Genomic DNA, 24081 nt, shown 5'->3' with positions numbered 1-24081 from the left:
GTGTTGAATTCGAGAACCCTGCACCAGATTCACTGGCTGAAGCCAATCTAGACGATACTAGTGTGTTCATTTTGTTACCACGTTCTTGCTAATAACAGCAACAACTCAAATGACAGGCCCCATACTCGAAACCTGTTTAAATTTGCGAAGCATCGTGCAGCAATTACAGTGGGGAGAACAAGTATTTGATACACTGCTGATTTTTCAGGTTTTCCCACTTGCAAAGCATGTAGAAGACTGTAATTTTTATCATAGGTACTCTTCAACTGTGAGTGATGGAATCTAAAACAAAAATCCAGAAAAATACATTGTATGATTTTTAAATAATTAATTTCCATTTTATTGTGGGAAATAAGTATTTGATACACCAGAAAAAGAAACTTAATATTTGGTACAGAAACCTTTGTTTGCAATTACAGAGATGAGACGTTTCCTGTAGTTCTTGACAAGGTTTGCACACACTGCAGCAGGGATTTTGGCCCACTCCTCCATACAGATCTCCTCCAGAGCCTTCAGGTTTCGTGGCTGGCGCTGGGCCACACGGACTTTAAGCTCCCTCCAAAGATTTTCTATTGGATTCAGGTCTGGAGACTGGCTAGGCCACTCCAGGACCTTAAGATGTTTCCTACGGAGCCACTCTTTAGTTGCCCTGGCTGTGTGTTTTGGGTCGATATCATGCTGGAAGACCCAGCCACGACCCATCTTCAGTGCTCTTACTGAGGGAAGGAGGTTGTTGGCCAAAATCTCACGATACATGGCCCCATCCATCCTTCCCACAATACGGTGCAGTCGTCCTGTCCCCTTTGCAGAAAAGCATCCCCAAAGAATGATGTTTCCACCGCCATGCTTCACGGTTGGGATGGTGTTCTTGGGGTTGTACTCATCATTCTTCTTCCTCCAAACATGACGAGTGGAGTTTAAACCAAAAAGTTCTATTTTTGTCTCATCAGACCACATGACCTTCTCCCATTCCTCCTCTGGATCATTCAGATGGTCATTTGCAAACTTCAGATGGGCTTTGACATGCGTTGGCTTGAGGAAGGGCACCTTGCGTGCACTGCAGGATTTTAATCCTTGACGGCGTAGAGTGTTACTGATTGTTTTCTTTGAGACTGTGGTCCCAGCTCTATTCAGGTCATTGACCAGGTCCTGCCGTGTAATTCTGGGCTCATTCCTCACCTTCCTCAAGATCATTGATGCTCCACGAGGTGAGATCTTGCATGGCGCCCCAGACCGAGGGAGATTATCCGTTATTTTGCATTTCTTCCATTTTCTAATAATTGCACCAACAGTTGTTGCCTTCTCACCAAGCTGCTTGCCTATTGTCCTGTAGCCCATCCCAGCCTTGTGCAGGTCTACAATTTTATCCCTGATGTCCTTACAAAGCTCTCTGGTCTTGGGCATTGTGGAGATGCTGGAGTCTGACTGATTGAGTGTGTGGACAGGTGTCTTTTATACAGGTAACGAGTTCAAACAGGTGCAGTTAATACAGGTAATGAGTGGAGAACAGGAGGGCTTCTTAAAGAAGAAGTAACATGTCTGTGAGAGCCAAAATTCTTACTGGTTGATAGATGATCAAATACTTATTTCCCACAATAAAATGGAAATTAATTATTTAAAAATCATACAATGTATTTTTCTGGATTTTTGTTTTAGATTCCATCACTCACAGTTGAAGAGCACCTATGATAAAAATTACAGTCTTCTACATGCTTTGCAAGTGGGAAAACCTGAAAAATCAGCAGTGTATCAAATACTTGTTCTCCCCACTGTATATCATAGCAAACAGATAAGGAGGAAAAGACATCCCGTTTTTGCTGTTTATCCAGTTCTTTTTTCATCTCCTGTTGTCTGATGGGTGACAGTAGCCTGCATCAACATCCTGTAATTGGTCAGAAAGTCCAAACCATCCAAAAAGCATTCAAGCATACAAACTGGACCATGGTTCAGTTAATTTGGACAGAGACCACTTCTTTTAGGTGGACCAAATTGTGGTCCTTTGGTTTGGACCGTGGTTCACGGCACCTTTCACAGCTATTATCTTGGTTTGGACCAAACTGAAAAGTCTGTAAGTCCGGCCAAACAAGGTAGGTGTGAAAGCAGCATATGTAAGTCGCTTTGGTGTTTGACCCATAATTCTACTTTATAGAACATATCTGCAGTTTTTCCATATTTCCACTGGGATCTAAAATGCTTAACACATCAGCTAAAGACAACCTAGTGCTGCAGTTCCTGTGTTTTGTGTGTTGCCAGTGTAGATAATAACATAATAATAGTAACTGCATTTATATAGAACCTGTAAATCCGTGGTGCAATACCTTACACCTGCCAGTAACAGGGCACTTTTAGCTTATTCAGATGTTCTCATCCTCTATTCCGAAACCTGCCAATGCTGCACTTAGGAGCTTTATTTTCCACAGCCTATAATTTTAAAAGTTGATCATCCAGAGGCTGATCATACTGAGGCCAGGTTTAAGCTGGCAGGGCTGATTTTAGAATAATCTCACAGCTTTTGTTTCTGCATGTCAGTGATTGGTAAGACCGGTGAAATATTTCCCATATCAGACTGGTAGATTTGAGCCTGCTTTCATCCCTCTCGCTGGTCAGCGTTTGAAGTTATACGCATTGATGTCTCAGTGCTTCGTCCTTTAGCTGTATCATATCACTTCGCATTGCAACGTAATAGAGCTGTATAAAGCAGTGTCTACATTTCACGTTCCTGACTCACAGCCTCTGAACCAGTTGTCAATTTGAACCTGGTTTCATTCTTTTGGGTTGACAACCTTTGAATTATAAGCTTTGGAAAATAAAGCCCTGGAGTGTTTTATAGGTGGATTTCCAAGCAGATTAGGACGAAGAACCTACAATGTTACTTGTGGTTGTAAGTTATTTCATTATTTATTGCAGACAACATTCAGAATTGTTAACTCCAAGCTCAAATCTTCACCATAGTAAAAAAACAAAAACAAAAAAAAAACATTGATTAAACAATGAAAAATGTACTTTAATTTAAATTTACATAAATTTACATTACATGGCTCAATTCAAGAGTCAAGGAAAAGAAAGACAAAAATGTCTGACTTGTAAAACTGCCACCGTCCTTAGGATTTAATTATGTATACATTAATTCCATCCACGTACTTTCATCACACAAGCTGTGTGAACTTAATCTAATTATGGCACAATAAAGGCCTTGGTATATTTCTCTTGGAGATGACATTCATCTCGTTTTAGTGAATGAAATGGCATAATTGCAGAGAAAACAAACTACCGCGGATGTCGTTTGGAGGGTTCATGTGCCGTGTTGCACACATGGCAGCTGAGCGAACTCCAGAAATGAACACACCAGCAAACAAAACATGGACGTGTTCTTCTGATATCATGTTCTTGCTTGACCTCAAATTGTATTCCAATACTCAGCGCATTTTTAATAAGATGCCTGGATATGTTCTTTCTCCACCCTGAAAACCGAGGATGCGTCGGCTGGCCATGAGAATGAATGGAAATACCAGCAGCATTCTTTGCAAATTCAGCACTGACCAATGGCAGAAGACGCTGGTCAGACCCACAGTTTAAGAAAATTCATTTTTATTTAAATACCTACTGTACATAAGCAGAAATATGTATGTTTGCGTATGGGCATTCTCTTCGGCAGAGGTCCTTTTAAATGTTCCAGTGGACATTTTCTGCATTTGAATGTGTTTTTTCACTGAATTTGATGATAGATTGGTAGAACAGCTGTAACATTGGATGCATATTACCATTGACTGGCAGCCAGCATATCCTGCTATATTCAAGAGCAGTGACTAAGAGACACACTAGTCCAGATATAGCTGAGCTGTTAATGACTGTAACAGACGAACGGCAGATTACTAAGACAGATAATGCTTAAACATGACTGTTTCTGCTGAACTGGGTAAATTCCTGCATGTGAAAAACAATGTCCACATGCTAAACCTGGCCTCTTGGCGAGTGTTTAAGTTGCCTACTGTGTCAATGTGTTTTTCCACTGCAGGCCCACTGCAGAATCCTCCATTTCACTTGCCATCACTTCTATTTGTTTTGTAGCAAAAAAATAATTGGAGTAGACTTATTATGAATCATTATAAATACTTAGCTTTAAAAGTACCAAGTAGAGTCACACAGTGAGGGAAATAAATCCTGTATAAAGGAAAAAAAGATGCATTAAGATGCTTGGATAATCGTTTAATCATCACATCACAGCCCTCTTAATCATATTCAAATTGTAATAGTGAGGTACCTAGAGATTCTCAGCCCTGTAATCCACCGCCCCCCTTAATTTTCGACAGTTCGACCACTGCACTGCAGAGTCTGTGCCAGTAGTCTGAACTTAGAAAAAATATCATTTGAAATAAATAACATTTATGTATTTTATGTATTATTTTGACAAATCAGAGCACAGAGTGAATAGATCAGTTAGAGCACATCTGAATGAACACAACGCTTGTGTTAAATAACACAAAAATGATGTACGGAAACAGTGTGAGAAAAACAACCCAGTGTGTAATTGTCTTTAATACATCTGTTTTTAAAGTATAGCTGCAGAGAAGCTGCATGTAGCAACAGCAGCTCAAAAACCGCTACTTAAATCAGTGCACACTTGTCTCTGCTCATCTCGCCTGCTAATGGTTGGATAAATGCATATTCTATTCAATTAGAGACAATGGATCAGAGCCACAACAGATGGAGGTTTAAATGTAGTTAGGAATCAAATAAAGAATGGGCTTGTGTTCGAATAATGACTGAAAACGAGAGCTCTTCAATCAAACATTGAGTTTAAGGATGATAGCAGTGGTTAATGTACATATTAACAGTAAATCACATTCATCAAGAGTTTAACAACAAAAAAAAAAAAAAACTGAAATTTTAGTTCTTGATGCCCATTGGCTACAGGCTACATAACACATACACTATTGGGAGAGATATCTGCTGTTTGGTAATGTTTAGATAGCAGATCTATGAAATCCCAACCCCACAGTACTTGACCTTTCTTAAGCTCTCTGCTATAAATAAGAGATAGACAGAAAACACTGGAAAAATGTAGTGGAGGGACACCGAAAGGACATAATATATAGCTGCCTTCTAGCCCTTCTTATTATAGCCTCTATCCAGAGGGACTCATCCTCCCGGTGTGTATACTGTGCGTATTCAGTGCTGTACAAAAGTCTAAGGCACCTACGCAATAAGTGTGTTTTCAACATGAATGCAAATGAATGCAGTACAAGGTAAATAGGTATTCTGTCAATAATCTTTTGATCTAGTTGGAAGTGTAAAGATTTAGTTCAAGATTTCTCCTTGACCAATACCCTCAGCTAACACTCACATAATTTAAACTAATAATAGCACTGATTAGTCTAACCAGATATTGGTTAAAACATCATAATTTCTTTTCTCAAAAAAAAAAACTCTGCCTTTTACTCAAAGACCAATGTGGATGCCAACAGCAATCCTGTTGTAACGTAACGTAACGTTGTAACGTAATAGTCTTGACTTATTATATTTATAATTTATATTTGTTATATTTATGCCTAATTACTCCTAACTAAAAATGCCATAATCCCAGCCCACTTGCGAAGGTCTTTCAACACTTGGGCAGTGGTGGGCAGTGGTGTCTCAGGGTTGTGGGTTCGATTACCATGCTTGGCAAGCTGCCACTGCTGGGCCCTTGAGCAAGGCCCTTTACCCTCTCTGCTTCCCGGGCGCTGGAGTTGGCTGCCCACCGCTCTGGGTGTGTGTGTGTACTCACTGCCCCTGGTTCACTATAGTGTGTGTGTGTGTACAGTGACAAATATGTGCACCTTTACCTTTTTTACCTTTACTTAAACCTGTGACCTGGGGAACCTTCAGGAGTGGTATTACTTGTGACACTAGAGAGCAACACATCACCTTCAGACTCTGCTAGATATGTGAATACTGGTTTCTACATGAACCAGGTCTTGGGACTGTCAGCAGTCAGCAGAAGGGGATCTTAAATTTGGCACACAACGAAGAGAAAGCCAAGGAAGTGTGCGCAAGTATCCATGCTAGGCTAAAAGCTATTGCTAGAAGACCAGCTTTTACAAAAATCTTCTCTCCCACATCCGCCCGCATGAAAACAAACTGGACCACCTCAGCTGACCTGGAGCTACCAAGATAACATGCACATGTGGGGCCTGTATGATAAGACCAACTGGGCTCCATTCATGTTCTACCCATACAATGCAAGAAAGCCAAACCTGAGGTAGCAAGTGGGTACTAGGCTTAAAGTTAACCTGGCTACAATCTCTAGCTAACAGCACAATACACCAAGAGGACAGCGAAAGGACAGCAACCCTATCCGGTAAGATTTCACTATCAAAAAGGTTTTGTGTTAAAATAATGCTAAAACATGATATCCTGTGAACACATTGTAATGATGTACATCAACCAATAAAGGCAGAGCCTTTTCCCAAGCCTATCATAAAATTAAAGGCAGCGTGTTTTTAATTCTGAGGCAAAAGAACAGGGTTGTAAATAGGCTCGTAAAACCACAGCTGAGCATTTATTGCCTCAGCCAATATTTTTTACATCAAAACCAACTTAAAACACTCAATAAATGCATTCTCAAGCACCTTTAGTGTACATTAAAAGCTAAGGGTGTTAAAGGTTACCATTTCAGAAATTCCTGCAGCATTGATTACCATTCCTCCAGCAATGATTCAGGAATGTGCTGTCTATTGCCTCCATCTGTATGCTAATGTGTGTGTGTGTGTTTATGACATTTTGAATATTGACGCCTTTTAAAAACTGTGTGCGTATGCACTTTTGGAAAGAAGCTAAAGGCAGTGAATGAGGCTGGAATACTGAGAAAGAGAGCGACAGAAGGAGAGAGAGGTTCTCTGATGATACCTCTGTGAACATGATAACAAGATCATGGCAGGTCCCTAAGTAATCCCCCTACCGGCAATCCTTTTTTGGCGGTCACGCCTTCAAAAACAGCCCATGACTCTTTGATGTACCTCCTGCTTCTAGCTTGTCAGTGGGGGACCCTTGTGGTTTGACCTTACAATGCCCATCGTCACAGCGTCATCTCATGTTGCAATAAACCTCTTGGGACACTAGGGGGCGATCTTCACATTTAAAACACAGGAGAACGCATTTAAAGTGGAGGGAGGCGCTCCTCCTGCTGCAGCCTTGCCCTCCTTAAGCAGAGCAGCTCAAGCAGAACCCCAGAGAGAACTCCAGCATCTCTACAAGTGTCAGACGGCCTCACTCGAAGTCTCCTCTCAGGTCCTGAGGAGCGCTACGGGACTCTTAAGGTATTCTAGTGGAGTTGAGTGGACATTTGCAATCTGTAGTGCACTTAAGCCGCAAACCAGGAACTGCTGTGAGTGCTGGGACACAGCTTGGAGTACTGTGACAACAGTGTCGCTTGAATTACATGAGCCACACCAGCCGACATACAACAGGTCCATTTACCATGCACTCGACTCAACTAGTAGTGTTGTCATGGAGCTGCTTCAGGGCTTTTAATGGTCCTCTACTGACAATTGCAGACAAACTGACCTCAAGAACATAACTGAGGGCAGCTGTAGAGACCAGCAGAGAAAAATGACTTTCTGCACTCAGTTGTCTTCTTTAAGGAATATTACTTTATTTTTTCATTATTAAGGGTTTCCTGACATATATCAGCACATTTGCATGTCCCCACTGATGGACATCATATTTAAGTATACAATTAAAACTATAAAGCGTGTTTTTAATTTATTAACACTGGAATTAGTGCCACACCCAAAAATATCCACATTTTCTATGATGGTGCTTGCTAGCATAGAAAGCCATTTACCAGTTTTAGCACCAAACCTCCAGCCCTGTCACAATTAACCCCATATAAATTTTTATTGTGACAGGTTTCAACAGTTGTTACATGGTTGAATCGTGAGAATGACTCTGCTATGTGTCTTACAGGAAGTATACTCTGAAACCCATCCTTAGTGTGTGCCCACAATGTAGGGAAGCGTATGTCTCTGCACCTGTAGGAACTGTAAGATCTAGTGAAGCTATGTGTTCCTATATATAGTCGCTGTACAGTGAAAAACATGCATCTCCAAAATGGTGACTTTACAGAGCAGCCACAGGGTTCCAATGATGGGCAACAGACAAAAATGGAGATACATGTTTTTCATTGGACAACAGTGATATGCAGTATTCACCAATCAGCCTGTAGCACCACTGACCGTGAAGTAAAAAACACTGATTCTCTTCAGCTACAGTGAAGATTAATCTGTAAATGGGTTTATGTATTAGGCAGCCAGGAAAGCAGGAAGAATGGGCCAACGTAAGAATCTAAGCCACTTTGACAAGAACTAGGCTGTGATGGCTAGACAACCTGGTCAAAGCATCTCCAAAACATCAGGCAGGTCTTGTGGGGTGTTCCCAGTATGCAGAGGTCAGTGCCTACCAAAAGTAGTCCAACAAAGGACCACATCTTGTCATCAGGGTCACTGGTACTTAAGGCTCATTGATGCAATCCAACTGGTGAGGACATTCCTTGGTAATAGAAGTTTGCGATAACACTTCTGGCCCGCAGGCAGGCTATTTGGTGCCAGACACCACAGGACATCTTCAGAGGTCTTGTGGAGTCCATGCCGATTGGTCAGGTCTGCTGTTTGGTAGCACAACAGGGACCTACTCAACATTAGGCAGGTGGTGCTAATGTTGTGCCTGATCAGTGTATGTGGACAGTGTATGCAGGATCACACAAACAACACCTAGAATCTGACCTATAGAGATGGTCCAGACAGCGGCGATCTTCATCATGGCTTTGGTGCGTGAGTTGAAGCGGCTATGCTGGATGGGGTTGCAGATGGCCACGTAGCGGTCCAGAGAGATGGCACACAGGTGCATGATGGAGGCTGTGGAGAAAAGCACGTCCAAGTAGATCCAGATTGGACAGAGGGCGTTAGGCAGTGGCCAGGCATAGTCTAGAGAGAGGAAACACAATAACAGTGTTACTGCATAACTGCTTGTTTCTTATGACTATAGCTGAGACAGCTGTAAGTAACTTTAAGCAGAAGTCGTATTAAAGGGAGAGGTTTAAATGTTATTGTAAAACATTGTAAAACAATTATTTTGTACAGTGGTGGGGATAAAAACAGGGGTGTACGTTTAATTAGTGTTTTACTCTTTAAATTAAAGTCAGCTTTTAAAGTCACCACATAAGATTTACTTGTAGTAAAAAAATAATAAATGAAAATAGGTGGGGAGTATTTTTGTTATAAAATGCCCCGCTTTTCCCTCAGCACTATGAATGTATTTATGAATGTATTTATTGGGGATATATTATAAAAACAAACACTTATCACAAATCACTATCTGGAGTGCCAAACCAACCCACAAACTGTGAAATAATACAACCCTGGCAGTTTTGGTGGGCTGCCAAAGAGTAAAACAGAGCATTCAACACATTCAACATGTTCAAATGTTTCATAGCATCACGTTAGCCACCCCCATCTGAGTAGCTCCAGCCACTACAAAAGATTCACAGGGCAAAACTGTCAGGCCAAGAGGTGTGTTTCTTTAAACTACTTAAAAAAATTAGTGCAGCCGCCAAAATAGTTGATTGCAGACAGTTGAGATCGACAACAGAGAGCTTCATCAGTATTTTGATCCTGATTTGAGTAGCTGGAAACCGAACAACAGAAAGGTAGGAGGGTCGACGGGCTAGTTGGAAAAGCCCCACCAATGATGTGGAGAACAAGCTGAAAAATGCTAGAAACTGAAAAAAACCTAAGCTTTTTTATCCAATATTTTGGTCTCTCCTTAATCATAGAGCTGGGAACCTGGTGTTGTGTGACTGCGGCATTGCAAAGATGGCCTCTGAGTAAAAAGACTTTCCTATAAAGAGTTTTTTGTCAACACGTAAAACCTGTGCTGTGGTTACTAATATCAGCACAGTTAGAACAATTCTCAGCCAATCAGATTGTGAGATCAGAACAAATCGTTGTGTCTAATATTAAATTAGCTTTAACTACAGTAAGAGTATAAAAACAGTACTAACTATAACTAATAGAATCTTCACCAGGACTTTACTGATAATATTAACTACAGCTGATACTGTACATACTGTCCTAAACTATATATATAAAACCTGTAATAAAATATTGCTAAAATATGACTGTAAAATGCTTCATAAAAAGGAAACAGGCATGATATGAACTGGTGAGTGAGTGAGTAAGCAAGCGAGCGAGAGCGCGAGAAAGAAAGAGAACGAGAAGAAAGATCCCAGCAGATCAACTCCATGTAATCTGGATTTACTCATAGCATTAAAAAGTCACAGAAGGTTTTAAACGACTTTGCTAAAGCAGAAGGGGTCAGTTTGCACCAAAGCTGACCTGTGGTAATTGAGGATCTGGGGAAAAGAAGGGTCATACAGAGGGGAAAATGCTGGAGACGTACAGGGCAGGGTAATACCGCGTTGGCAGACTGCTTTTAAGCATGGGAAAAGACTCATTCCAGCTGATCACAGCTAAGCCCTGCTGTGACAAGCGTGCGAGGAAAGAAGGGTCGGGAAAATGTGTCTGAAAACAGACAAGCATTCTTTCTCTGCAAGTCGACGTATCATCATCATGATCTGCACTTATTTCTAAAAACTTGGGGTGCAGGTCAGTGATACACACCTTTTCAGTGCCAGCACTGGCTTTAGCGTGGGCTGTTTCACGACACAGATGGAAAACATTCAGTCATGTTTTTTTTTTTTTTTTTTTTTGCTGCTTTCCAGGGCAGTCCTGGTTTTAAGTGATTATACGTCTTCAAAATTGTGGGGGGGGGGGGGGGGGGGGAGCACAACACACACCAATGAGCAATGAGTGGATTATAGAGGTTAAAGAGGGAGAGGAATAAAGAAAGTGAGAGAGAGAGAAAAAAAGAGAAAACGAAAAGGTAAGAGATAAAAGAGGAGAGAGCTAGAAAGTGAATAAGGAGAGATGGAGAGTGGGGGGACGTGAGAGAGAAAGAGGAGCAGAGAGAGGGGACTAGAAAATAATTAAATCAGAAAGAGAGAGAGGCAGAGATAAAGAGGGGGGATAGGAAGAATGGAAACATAGAAAGAAAGGGCGACAGAAAAAAATGGAAATAGAAAAAGATAGAGGGGGGTTAAAAAAACTGATAGAAAGAGAGAGACAGAGGAAGAAATGGGGATAGAAAAAGACAAAAACAGAATGAGAGAGACAGAAAAAGAGAGGAGGATAGAAAAAACTGAAGCAGATAGAAAGAGAGAGGGAATAAAAGAACAGAAACAGATAGAAAGGGAGAGAGAGGGAATAAAAGAACAGAAACAGATAGAAAGAGAGAGAGAGGGAATAAAAGAACAGAAACAGATAGAAAGAGAGAGAGAGGGAATAAAAGAACAGAAACAGATAGAATGAGAGAGACAGAGAAAGAGAGGAGGATAGAAAGAATAGAAACAAACCGAAAAATGAGAGACAGGTAGAGAAAGAGAGGGAAACAGACAGAAACAAAGGGACAATGCAGCAAGTGGACTGACCACTTCAACTAAGACGGCCCTTTACTTCTCAAATATACCATCTCAGGTCTTCTTAACACAGTCGCTGTCACCCGAATGTACCAGCAAGTTTTTAAAACCCTCCTGTCCAGCTTTCCCAGTATCAAGACTAGTGTAGTCTGTGCAAAACAACTCAGTCAGCTCTCCCTTCTTAGGATGGCTCTCTGACAGCTCGAAGGAAGCTTCCCATCCTTTGCATTGGTATGAAGAGCCTCTAGCATGTCCTACTCCAACACTGACCAGAAAACTTTGTAAAGTCCATCAATGGAAGACCATCAATGCCAGGTCCCCCCAGCCATTCTTCATACCCTGGATGGCCTCATGTAACTCTTCCAGAGAGAGAGTTCAGTGTTGAACAGTGCTGCTGACTGCTGTATGATCTTCAAAGCCTACTATTCTTTAAATCTGACTGTCTGCTAGCGAATTTCAGTGGGCTCAGATATCAGATCCCCTGATTCTGTTCACAGAGCATGCATAAACCTTTTCGGTCCGTTTTTACGCTTGAGACAGAAGTAGAACCTAGAGGGAGCGTCTATTTCCATCACACTACGGTAAGGCGAGCATACAAACATTCACTGAGCTGTAATTCCCAGCAGGTCAGCTAATGCAGCTTTTGGTCCTTCTAACAACTTTGAAATATGCCCTTGATTTCCTGTGGCCTTTTCTAAACACTGGAGCTCGACTTTTTCAATCTCCAGAGCTTCAAGAGATCTGGTTATGTCTTTTGTGATGCTGAAAGTGTGCTGCTGACAAAGGAATTTAGGCGTTTTCTGGCTATAGAAGATTTTTTTGCTGACAGAAGAATTTGGTGTTTTTCATATGTCAAAAAAAACTAAAAAGATTCTCTTAAATAAGCATCATCTGAAAGTGCAGTTAAAGAGCCAGAACGTGGCTTTGCATTCCACTAATTGGACCAGACTATGATGTGAAAAAATGTCTGGGGAAATAGAGAAGCATGGAAAAACAGAGAGTTGATGTGTAAACCATAAAAATATCTTGCTTAGTCATCAAGAGCGTGTTGTTCCTAGAAAGAGCCTATGTACTATGTACTGTCACTGTTTTCCATGGACATTCCTCCAAATATCACACTGATTATGGGCCTCCAACATATCACACACACACTTATGGTGCCACATGGTTCCTGTCCATGCTGTCTGCTGCACAGTTAAGATCCCCACCCAATATTAAAAAGTCAACAGAGCTACAGCTTCCAATCACAGCACTCGGCATGTGTAAAAGCCAACCTGTCAGCTCCCACTGTTGGGGCAAAAAGACAAATAAAAACAAAAAAAGAGGATTTCAATAAATATAATAATTAATAAATAAATACATTTTACTTTTAAGATGAGTTGGGGAGAGGGGTCAAGATAATCCAACAATTTGACCTCAGTAACGCAATTCAATTCCTCAAAAATTCAAAATTGCTCCTTCAAAATCTAGTAGAATAGAATGTTTTCATAAGTAAATTATATAAGTTTCCCAGTATTTTTTGTTTTAAGTGTCTGAAGGCTACATGCTGCTGTTGTAATATTAATAATTTGTCTTGTTATTCCTTAAACTTTGTTTTATACATGTCAAGCAGCTGGGCATCGTAGTAGAAATGCTATGCCACCATATGGATGATTAGATTTTTTGGATTGTTTGTTTTTTAATTATTGTCATGTATTTTTATTACTTTAAGAGAGGATCCCACTGTATTACCAAAGGCCCCATCCCACTCTTGTTGCTGGAAAAAAAGAAAAACCTGTGGGGTGATGAAATAACAACAAATTTGGAGGAGGAACATGCTTGAAGCTCCTCCTAATTCTATCTCTAGCTTGTTCACATTTCTACTCCATCTCCGTCCTTTTAACCCTGTTATCCATCGTATCCATTCCTACGACAAGCAGAAGCCACCTGAACTTCAGCCCAAAGTCTTCCGTCCTCACATTTACACACAAACCTAATCTAACTGAACTAGTAACACAGTTGCACAGGACAGTTGAGCTGTTCGTGTCTTTTGCTGAGCGCATCCACAGTGCAGGCTAGAAAAAGTAAGTGAATCTCTGTGTGTAAATGTAAAAGGTGTTTCAATTTAAGGGTTGAGATTGGAAGTGTGGGTTTCATGTCTTTGACCATTGAATGAAGGCACACAAAGCCTGGTTATGTCACAGCTAAAATCTATATACCTGTGTCTGACTGCATCACCGGGTTCAGTGTCAATTAAAGGAACAGGCAGTCAAACTAAACCTAGCTTGCATTAGATATTGGTATTGTGGAGCTGGACATTTCATTAAGACCCCAGGGACTGTGTTAACTTGTGGAAAAAGAGTATGTCACCTTTAAATATTGGCTACATCTAAAAAAACAAAACAAAAAAAAAACCACACTCTCACACTTCTATTACTATAACAGCCAATTAAACCAAACAGAATGATGACACTCCAAAAAAACATCACCCTGAATTGAATTAAATTGAGAGAGAGAGAGAGAGAGACAGACAGAAGAGGTGAGATCATAAGGATTACATGGATTAAATATGCGTTTCCATGTAATTCAGGCATTTAGGATGGGCAGATGAAGCTGAAGGATGAGTGCAGCACTCTGAAATGATGTATACAGTATATCATTGAAGCATGGCTGTAAGTGGGACTGTTTGTGTACACACACAATTCATTAAAGCATGCTACCATGTGAAGCAGCTACATACTGCCTTATCACCCACCCTCTCCCTGTGCTCTAATGAGCTGTGTACAGGGCAGACTATCATTACACAAAAGACTCACAGGAAAAACGGAACAGGCAGTTTAACTCTTGTTACTGCATGTGGCCATAAACCGAGCTGAAAATGGGATAACAAGGTTATAACAAGGCTTTTTCTGTTTTAGGGAGCTCTGTGTAAAACTTGGAAGAAACTTCAGTGTGTGTTTGGTTTCTGGCACCATAGCTGACGTGTGTACACACACACACAGACACAGTCTGTTGGCAGAATTCAAACTTTGTTGACCAGCTCCATTGACTGAAGTGACTGAAGAAGAACACAGTTTGCAAGACTGCATTACAACTCAGTGAAGTGTGCAGTCCCCTTCTGAAACATCCAGCTCAAGACCAGCTTTTGCTTTAGAAAGATGGGGGTCAAAGTACAGGGTCAACCATGCTATAGTGCCCATGGAGCAAAGGGGGTTAAGGGCCTTGCTCTGTGTGCCCAACAGTGGAGCCACCAACCACTAAGCCACCAGTGCCCCATAAATGGAACCACAAAAGGTTCTGTTATTGTTACAGCTCAAAGGGCATTTTTCTGCACTGCACAGAACCCCTTTTCTTAGAGTGTATGACATTGCACAGGACAAGCTTACTTGTCTGCTTTATATTACTGAAAACACAGATTCCAAACTGGCAGCAGTGTACATGAAAAAGGCCTAAATGCTTGTGTAGCAGCGGCTCATTGAATTAATATCTAGATAAATGGCACACCCCTAAAAAAAACATCCATCACTAACCCAATGTAGAAAGGCAGTTCCGGCAGGGCGGCAAGAACGCTGGCACTGCAACAAAGTGCCAATGCATTAAAAGCGATGACTCAGCGTGGTCCTTTACTGATGTTTTCAGATTTTGAAAAACGCTATATATATATATGAAGCCTTTAACATTTTCATCCCTTTTCCGTGGCAGCTCTGACAACTCTTTTCCCATGCTGACTCATTTGAAAACAGCTAAGTCACTGATATTTACATCTCCCTCACCCTCTGTTGTCCTCTTGTCCTCTGACTCCTTCTTTCACTCAGTAGTAGCCCAAGGCAGTGAGCAGAATATTGGGTTTACTTGTGGATGATTGATGAGACTGAGACGGAGCTGACTGAGAATAAGTGGACCTGTACAATTCTTGCACGTGTGACTGTGTGTGTGTGTGTGATAGAGATTGAAAGATTGAGGCAAAGAGAGAGAGAATAGAATCCAGAGAGCTGGATATCTACATGCAAGTTGCCTTTACATCAACCATTGGTCAAACTGCTAAAGTCTCAGCTTCTCACTGCCACTATTGGTTTACATGCAACTGCATTTACATCAACCATTGGTCCAACTGCTTAAGTCCTGCCTTTTCGCCCCCAGTCTTAGCCTACATGTACCTGCATTTACATCAACCATTGGTCAAACTGCTTAAGTCTCACCTTCTCAGTGCCACTATTAGTCTACATGTACCTGTATCTACAACAACCTTTGGTCAAACTGCCTCACATCACAGCTGATTGGGCCCAGCCTAAAAACAGACATTCTGAAGTCATGATTAATGATTAGTTTGCCTTGATTTTACTCATGAATGGTGCAGCATCACCAAATGACTGTTTTGGCTCTGTTCATGAGGAGCAACTGATATCTTTGACATTGGAAGACATTCTGATGTTTGGTTTGTCTTTTAAGGAATGTCCAACCTAGCAAAGTGTTATCAGTTCATACAGATAAATACAGCAACATACCCTTCTGCTCCACTCTTTCTGAAGACTGTGGGAACATGTTCCTAGCATAAGTCACTTCTTGGCTACAGTACCTAGCTGACAAGCCATTGAAGACAGGCTGACCGCAAATCCTCTATTTTCCTCATAAGAATCATGGGAAACTGCACTTTAAAGGTACCATACATGAATGTGAGTCAGTGGAGTCAGACATCAGCTGTGATGTTCTTGTTCAGGGATTAGCACTGCCTGTTAGCTTAAAGTCAGAAGGAGAGACGTAAAGGAACCTGCCCAGACTGTTCAGCATTATAACAGGTACATGCAATGATGCACATGACATGCAGCATATTTTTCTGTGATCCAAATAGAGCTTTCTGTGGGGTGTCTGATATTAAGAAGGGGGCTTTTTCTAGCAGTCAGCGGTGCTGGGTTATAATAAACTCACAAGCATTATTTAGCACAAAGGGAGATGCGTCAGGAAAGGATGACAAATTGGATTATACAGTGGCATGACAAATTGTATGGAAAAGTCGCCTGCCTGATGAGTCCTTCAGTCTTGTGTGTTTAATAAGCTACCCACACGTTTCCCTGGAGAATATTGTAAGCACATTAAACATTTCTAATGTTTGTTTTATGCAATAATATCCCACTAATTCATCTATTGAATTCAAAGTGTGAGTTTTCTGAGGGTTTGGTCTGTTTTGAGCACTAGGCCTGCCTCCAAAGGGTGTTACTAATTTCAGACAGAAGAGAAAACTGGTAGAAACATTGGTAATCAATTGCTCATTCCAGCATCAGTTCCAAACGAGTTATATATATGCCTAAACAGGCTGCAGTAGTTTAAGTTGCATGGGAAAATCTATGTGTGTGTGTGCTTGAGTGGGCTGCAAAAATACGAAGTACGTGAGAAGTGTGTGTGTGTAAATGTATTTGTATTTTATCAGGACAGTCTACAGTTTCAGGATGTCTGTATACACTGTATATTAAGCATGTAAGTGCTTATGAATACATTACTCGGAAAAGACATATATTCTCTAACCAAAAACACAAATTAGACTGGATCGCTGGTTCTAGTTTTTGGCCAGTAGGAAACAACTTATTTGTGCTTTAAACCCACTATACACCAGACATGACCTCAAGATTGACCTTCAGTAAACCTCTGAATAGTTTACTAAAGCTTTCTTTCTTGTCTGCATTTCGCCTAATTTTAGCCTAACCTGTAGCTCATGGTCTCAGTTAACCAACGGGCAGAGCTGACTAGCCAATGGATCCACATGGCTACTGGATCAAACAAATTTCAGAAAGGGGTTTCTTTAGTATTCGGAGGCAGCTGGTCATCAGTGGTTTTATCCAGACAATATTTATTTAGTATTAAAAAAAGAGTTCATCCAGTAACTGTCTCAACTGTCCAGGGAAGATTTTGGAGCATAGCTGTGAGGATTTGATTGAATTTAGCGACAAGAGTGTCGCCTCATGTCACCGTCACCTCATTCCCAACTCCCCAATTCATCCTAAAAGTACTGGATGGAGCACCAACCATCATTCCAGAGAACACAGTTCAACTGCTCCAAAGCTCAATGCTGGGGGGGTTTATACCCCTCTTTCCCATGCCTGGCATTAGGCATGGTGCCAATAGGTTCATGTTTATCCCCTCCAGAGAGTCCTATGCTATTGTTAATAAGTCTCTACAGGGACTAGACAAGTGTGTGTGTGTGTGTGTGTGTGTGTGTGTGTGTGTGTATTTATACATCTGTGTCAGTAATAGCCATGACTCAAAGTAGCTGAATGGATTCATTAGAAGGGGTGTCCACAAAATTAGACAAATAGTGTACATATCTCAATACAACTCTACAATACTGTGTGTATGTTTGTGTGCATTGTAGGCTAGAAGTCACTCCATGATTAGTGTCCCCTCCTGTCAACTGTTTACCTTGATCAACAAGGTGTAATTATGCCATTTGGCTCACAGGCATTCAGTCTCCTTTGAATATGATGCCCCATGCTTACAGATATAGTTCTGCTACAGTAATGTCAGAAGCCAATGGGTAGATAGTGATTCACTTGAGTGCTCTGAGTCTGCAGGTAGCCAGCTCTTCACCAACTCATTGCCAATGGTATCTGATTGTGTGCTACAGATGCAGCAGATCCACAACACTGAAACACTCCTTTAACACACTCCTCTGATGTACACTAGGCCTCATTAGTTTGTTAGATTGCTGTCAGTGGCGTATGGGCAGGCTGATTCAGTGTATGTAAACAGCTCTTATGAACTCTGCCCGCATGCAGTCGCTCATCACTTTTGTACGAATTCTAGACAATAATGAATCTAGTCAGGCTCAAACTCTTTGTCATACACCACCAGCTTCCACTTTCATTTGAGACTAGCCAAGATACAAGATACAATGCAGTCTGATACACACACACACACACACACACATACACACACATACTCACACACAGATTGTCAGTGATAAAGTTGATTGGATCGACCTCCAAGGTCACACAGCGCTAGAAAGTTAGCCGTCTGTCACACTTAGGCACTGTGTCGTTTTCCTCAAGCACACACTCGTGAGCACAGTTAGAGAAAAGGACTGGGAGGGGGTGCAAATCTATCATCAACTGTCAAATCTATCAACTGTGTGTGTGTGTGTGTGTGCGAAAGATCATAACAGCAGATGATATTTTCCCCTGACAGCTTGCTGGCCATGATCATCACAAACTGCCTGCTCATTTTAATGACCAGCCTGGAGATGATTCACGTCTCTGCCGACATGCGCACTGCTGATTATACTGTTATACATGCTACTGCACAAATAGCTTTCAAGCCTCTGCATCTGTCCATGTGTGTCTATTCTGTGTGTGAATGCCCCTGAGCTTCTGTGCATGTTCATTAGGTTGCGAACTAAATAAACATTCTGTGACGAGACTTTAAGAAGCTAAAACTGTCAATAACCACACAATATCAGCTAAAATCACTTCTATCATTACTGATTTAAAAATGCCAATAGCAATAAAAAAATGAAAATTAAAGGCTCAACCATTTAGCAGATGTTACAGTTAGTAATTTTAGAAAGGCAAAAGCAATAATAAAAAAACTACACAGCAATAACCAATGAATAGCCAATAAAATGTTCAAGGGTAAAAGTTTGCAGTCTAAAGTCACTCATTTTAAAGCGCCAATAGAAATTTCACATCCCAATAACTGATTATAACAGCCAAAACAACTTTAAATTACCAAAAACTAAGCAGATGTCTACCCTTACTAATGAAAAAATAGCAATTTTAAAAATGTAACATTTCTGGTGGATTCTTATTGGCCCAGCCACCTAAACGTTGGCCCTTATTAGGAGATCAACAGTTTGATCCCCAGTAATGCCACAGCCATTCATTGCCTGGAAATCCCAGAGAGCATAATTAGCCTCTCCGGGTGGGCAGGATGGCCTTCACTCTCTCCACATCACTCAGCCCAATTACAGCCAGAGTGGGTCTCTGTTAGCTGATGTAACAGAACTGACAGTTAGGGTTCTCCTCCAAGCGTGTTCAGCTTTTCAGTGATGTTTGAAGAAGAAGCTGTGGCTGGCTTCATGTCACTCAGAGAAAGCACATGCTAGCCTTCATCTTTCCAGCACTGTTGGAAGCATGTGACAGGGGGATTCCTAGATAGTGGGTGAGATGTCAGATTTCAATTACTCATAAAATCAATCATTTTATGAATTGTCCAAATTGGCCATTCCTCAGCTACCACTTTTATTAAACTTAAACAAGCTGCAGAAAAGCCTTTGAGGAACCTGTCATTCCTAATGGTTGTGTTGGTTGCTGTTATTTTGCTGTTACGTCCTCTCGGTTTTAAACACACTGTAATAGCAGCACTATGTGAAAATTTGTATTTCTTGCTCCTGGGCTGCCCCTACAGTCGGGACGCGTCTAATTCACACTTTGAGCCACCACTACAGAACATGCTTAACATAGCTGAGAGATACAGAACTGAAAAAATCATAGAAAGTGAAAGAAGCATTGTGACTGAGGCGGCAGAGTAATATTACAGAATTTAAGCAGCGCCGCTCAATTCTTGCAAATTTAGTGCCCCAGGTGATCCAGCAGACTAAGATGCTGTCACTGTGATCAGAGGATTGCTAGTTCGTATCCCAATCACGCAGCTAGCCATCGGCAGCCTGGGCCTTGAGAGCTATCTCTAGGGTGGGTAGATGGCGCTCTCTCCCCACATCACTCTAGTGCAATGCTGGCCATCACTGGCGTCTGCTAGCCAGTGTGTCTGAGCCGGGTATGCAGCATTTCCCTCCAGGCACATTGGTTGCAGGGTGACGTTGCATTGGCAAAGAGGTGTGGCTGGCTACGCATGTGTCAGAGGGGGCGTTTATTGGTCTTGTCCTCACTAGTGTCAGGGGTGTTGCATGTAATGGGGGGGGGAGATACATACGGGTTGGGTAATTGGCGATCTAAATAGGGGAGAAAACAGGTAGAGAGTAAGATGTGGCGGGAGTGTATTTCTCCACCTTGTTTCTTGACATGGGGAAAACTGTCCAGAAATAGACAAACATCTAGAGAAAAAGCATCGCAAATGCAGTCAAAACAGTAGAGCCACAGATTGCAGTTGCGTGAAGTTTTCATGTTCCACTGTAAAATAGTTTCACACTAAAGACTCTGTTAATTGTGCCCAGAGGAAACAAGAGGGCCAGCTAGAACACAGCAGTAAAAACAAAGGATCGGCTTAAAATACCTGATCAATTGAAATATGCCTGGATCAGACCCGGTAAAAAAATACAACAAGAAACTTTCATGTTTATTAAAAATGTCACTGATCTAAAAAGAGCTATGACTGGAAAATCTGTATTTTGGGGTGGGGTGTATGTATGGTGTAGGCATTGGTATTGGTATTGGATTTGGTTTGCATCACATATTGTTTGAGAGAGTCCGGTTTTCTCCCTTTTGACACTTAGGAGTAATGGGATGCTGCTGATGGTATAAAGTCAGTGTTTGGTCTTTGTGATCACTGGAATCCAGTACATGGAGACTCAGAGAACTTTGTGATACCTTCTGAAAGGCCCTGAAACCTCTACTTTGAGTATAAAAGGATCAAAGCATCAAGATTACCTTACAGCCATTGGATGCATCCAATTTTCTATTTCTACATCTGTGTGTGTGTGTCTGTCTTTCATGTGAGTGCTTGATTTTTTTTGTTTCTTACTATGTGCTGGGAGAGAGTGTGTGTTTATCAGTGTGTGTGTGTCTGTGTGTATAATGTCTCCTCTTCTTAGTCTTCTTGAGGTGATCTGCTCTCACTGACAGTCTAAATGGGGCTTTAGTGATCAATATCACTTTAAGGCCTACACTGCTGTGCACACAGCACCGCACCTCTTCTTCTGCATCCATGTCCTTCTTCATCGTGTAGGGCTAAACCACAGTGGATGTGGCAGTGGTAGGTTAATTGAATGCAAATACATCGTCACTGATCAATAGGGCAACAGAGGATGACTCTACTATTCACTGTATGTGAATGCGGATGAGGCGGATCAGCAGTGCACCCCAAAAACACTCACCCTCGACCCAAGCGTGATAGACAGAAATCCCGCTGCTCTAGATAACAAGAACCATGGATAGCATTTGACAGACAGCTAAGCTGTCCTGAGACGACCACAAAGGCAAACAAATTGTGGGTTCAGCCGCAGGCAATGTTTTGGAGGAGGGAATGCAAACTTCTGCATTTTTTTCCCCTGTTGCATTTTTTAACCATGAAGAGTGGGGGATTACATAAAGCCGCTTCGTTCCTCTGTCCTTCCTATAATACCACAGTATTATACAATATGACAAGAACGTTCACATTTTCCAGAGTATTTACATTAAAAAACACATATCATCGAAAACAGCATTTCTACACTTAATAAAAGTAACCATAATAGAGAAGATACGTAAAAGTATGTATGTAAGCAAAGTAGAAATTAGTGTATGGAAATTATAAACTGCTCAAAAAAAATAAAGGGAACACTTAAACAACACAATATAACTCCAAGTAAATCAAACTTCTATGAAGTCAAACTGTCCACTTAGGAAGCAACACTCATTGACAATCAATTTCACATACTGTGGAATAGAATGGAATAGACAACAGGTGGAAATTATTGGCAATTAGCAAGACACATTCAATAAAGGAGTGGTTCTGCAGGTGGGGACCATAGACCACTTCTCAGTACCTATGCTTTCTGGCTGATGTTTTGATCACTTTTGAATGTTGGTGGTGCTTTCACACTCGTGGTAGCATGAGACGGACTCCACAACCCACACAAGTGGCTCAGGTAGTGCAGCTCATCCAGGATGGCACATCAATGCGAGCTGTGGCAAGAAGGTTTGCTGTGTCTGTCAGTGTAGTGTCCAGAGGCTATAGGCGCTACCAGGAGACAGGCCAGTACACCAAGAGACGTGGAGGAGGCCGTAGGAGGGCAACAACCCAGCAGCAGACCCGCTACCTCCGCCTTTGTGCAAGGAGGAACAGGAGGAGCACTGCCAGAGCCCTGCAAAATGACCTCCAGCAGACTCCATGAGGATGGTATGAGGGCCTGACATCCACAGATGGGGGTTGTGCTCACATTCCAACACCGTGCAGGGCGCTTGGCATTTGCCAGGGAACAAATTCGCCACTTGCACCCTGTGCTCTTCACAGATGAAAGCAGGTTCACATTGAGCACATGTGACAGACGTGACAGAGTCTGGAGATGCTGTGGAGAGCGATCTGCTGCCTGCAACATCCTTCAGCATGACCGGTTTGGCAGTGGGTCAGTAATGGTGTGGGGTGGCATTTCTTTGGAGGGCTGCACAGCCCTCCATGTGCTCGCCAGAGGTAGCCTGACTGCCATTAGACACCGAGATGAGATCCTCAGACCCCTTGTGAGACCATATGCTGGTGCGGTTGGCCCTGGGTTCCTCCTAATGCAGGACAATGCTAGACCTCATGTGGCTGGAGTGTGTCAGCAGTTCCTGCAAGATGAAGGCATTGAAGCTATGGACTGGCCTGCCCATTCCCCAGACCTGAATCAGATTGAGCACATCTGGGACATCATGTCTCGCTCCATCCACCAATGTCATGTTGCACCACAGACTGTCCAGGAGTTGGCGGATGCTTTAGTCCAGGTCTGGGAGGAGATCCCTCAGGAGACCATCCGCCACCTCAGGAGCATGCCCAGGCATTGTAGGGAGGTCATACAGGCACGTGGAGGCCACACACAATACTGAGCCTCATTTTGACTTGTTTTAAGGACATTACATCAAAGTTGGATCAGCCTGTAGTGTGTTTTTCCACTTTAATTTTGTGACTCCAAATCCAGGCCTCCATTAAATTTGATTTCCATTGATGATTTTTGTGTGATTTTGTTGTCAGCACATTCAACTTTGTACACAACAAAGTATTCAATGAGAATATTTCATTCATTCAGATCTAGGATGTGTTATTTGAGTGTTCCCTTTATTTTTTTGAGCAGTGTACTATTTTTGTGATATCACAAAACCAATACATTTACATATGTTGACTTGTTAAGACTGCATCAGCTTAGCCCCACCCATTCACAACGAAGGAGTGTTTCAGCTTGGACTGCACTTTTAATGAGACACAATGTATGACAGCCAATCAGAACAGAGATCATTTACATATACACTCTATGTCCCAATATTTGTGGACAAATAAAGCTGCTTTAAAGCTGCCCAATGCCAGGCGTGGGCTAGAGGGGAATATAGCTCAGCATTGAGCTGTGGAGCAGTGGAACTGTGTTCTCTGGATTGATGGATGGTGCTTGGGATGCATTTTGTAGTTGAAGATGAGGTGGGGTGGTGATCATCCAACATCCTGACCTCACTAATGCTATCAAATCCTCACACCCATGCTCCAAAATCTAGTAAAAAGCCTTCCCTGGACAGTAGAGATAGTTACTCCAGCAAAAGCAGGATAAAATCTTTTTTAATACCTTTGATTTCAGCAGAAACAGTGAATGAGCAGGTGCCCCAGTACTTTTGTCCATATAGTGAATGGTCACATCAAAGTTTTTGATTTTGGTACATAAATGTTATACGTGGACTTCAAGGAAGGAAATGTAATAAAAGAGA

The 24081-nt window shown here is 41.8% G+C and overlaps 1 protein-coding gene across 4 annotated transcripts in view; it reads right to left on the bottom strand.

The window, feature by feature from the left end:
• The window catches only part of htr2cl1 (5-hydroxytryptamine (serotonin) receptor 2C, G protein-coupled-like 1), a 144532-nt gene that overhangs the window by 3920 nt on the left and 116531 nt on the right, over nucleotides 1-24081 (bottom strand). For all 4 annotated transcript variants that reach the window (XM_072687472.1, XM_072687474.1, XM_072687473.1 and 1 more), the window contains one exon: nucleotides 8763-8963. In XM_072687472.1, the coding sequence (XP_072543573.1) occupies nucleotides 8763-8963 (201 nt within the window). The remainder of the gene's footprint in view (nucleotides 1-8762; nucleotides 8964-24081) is intronic.

Source organism: Salminus brasiliensis, chromosome 9 (genome assembly GCF_030463535.1).
Source record: "Salminus brasiliensis chromosome 9, fSalBra1.hap2, whole genome shotgun sequence".
In the NCBI taxonomy this organism is placed as follows: domain Eukaryota; kingdom Metazoa; phylum Chordata; class Actinopteri; order Characiformes; family Bryconidae; genus Salminus; species Salminus brasiliensis.
This window is presented reverse-complemented; position numbering and strand designations above follow the sequence as displayed.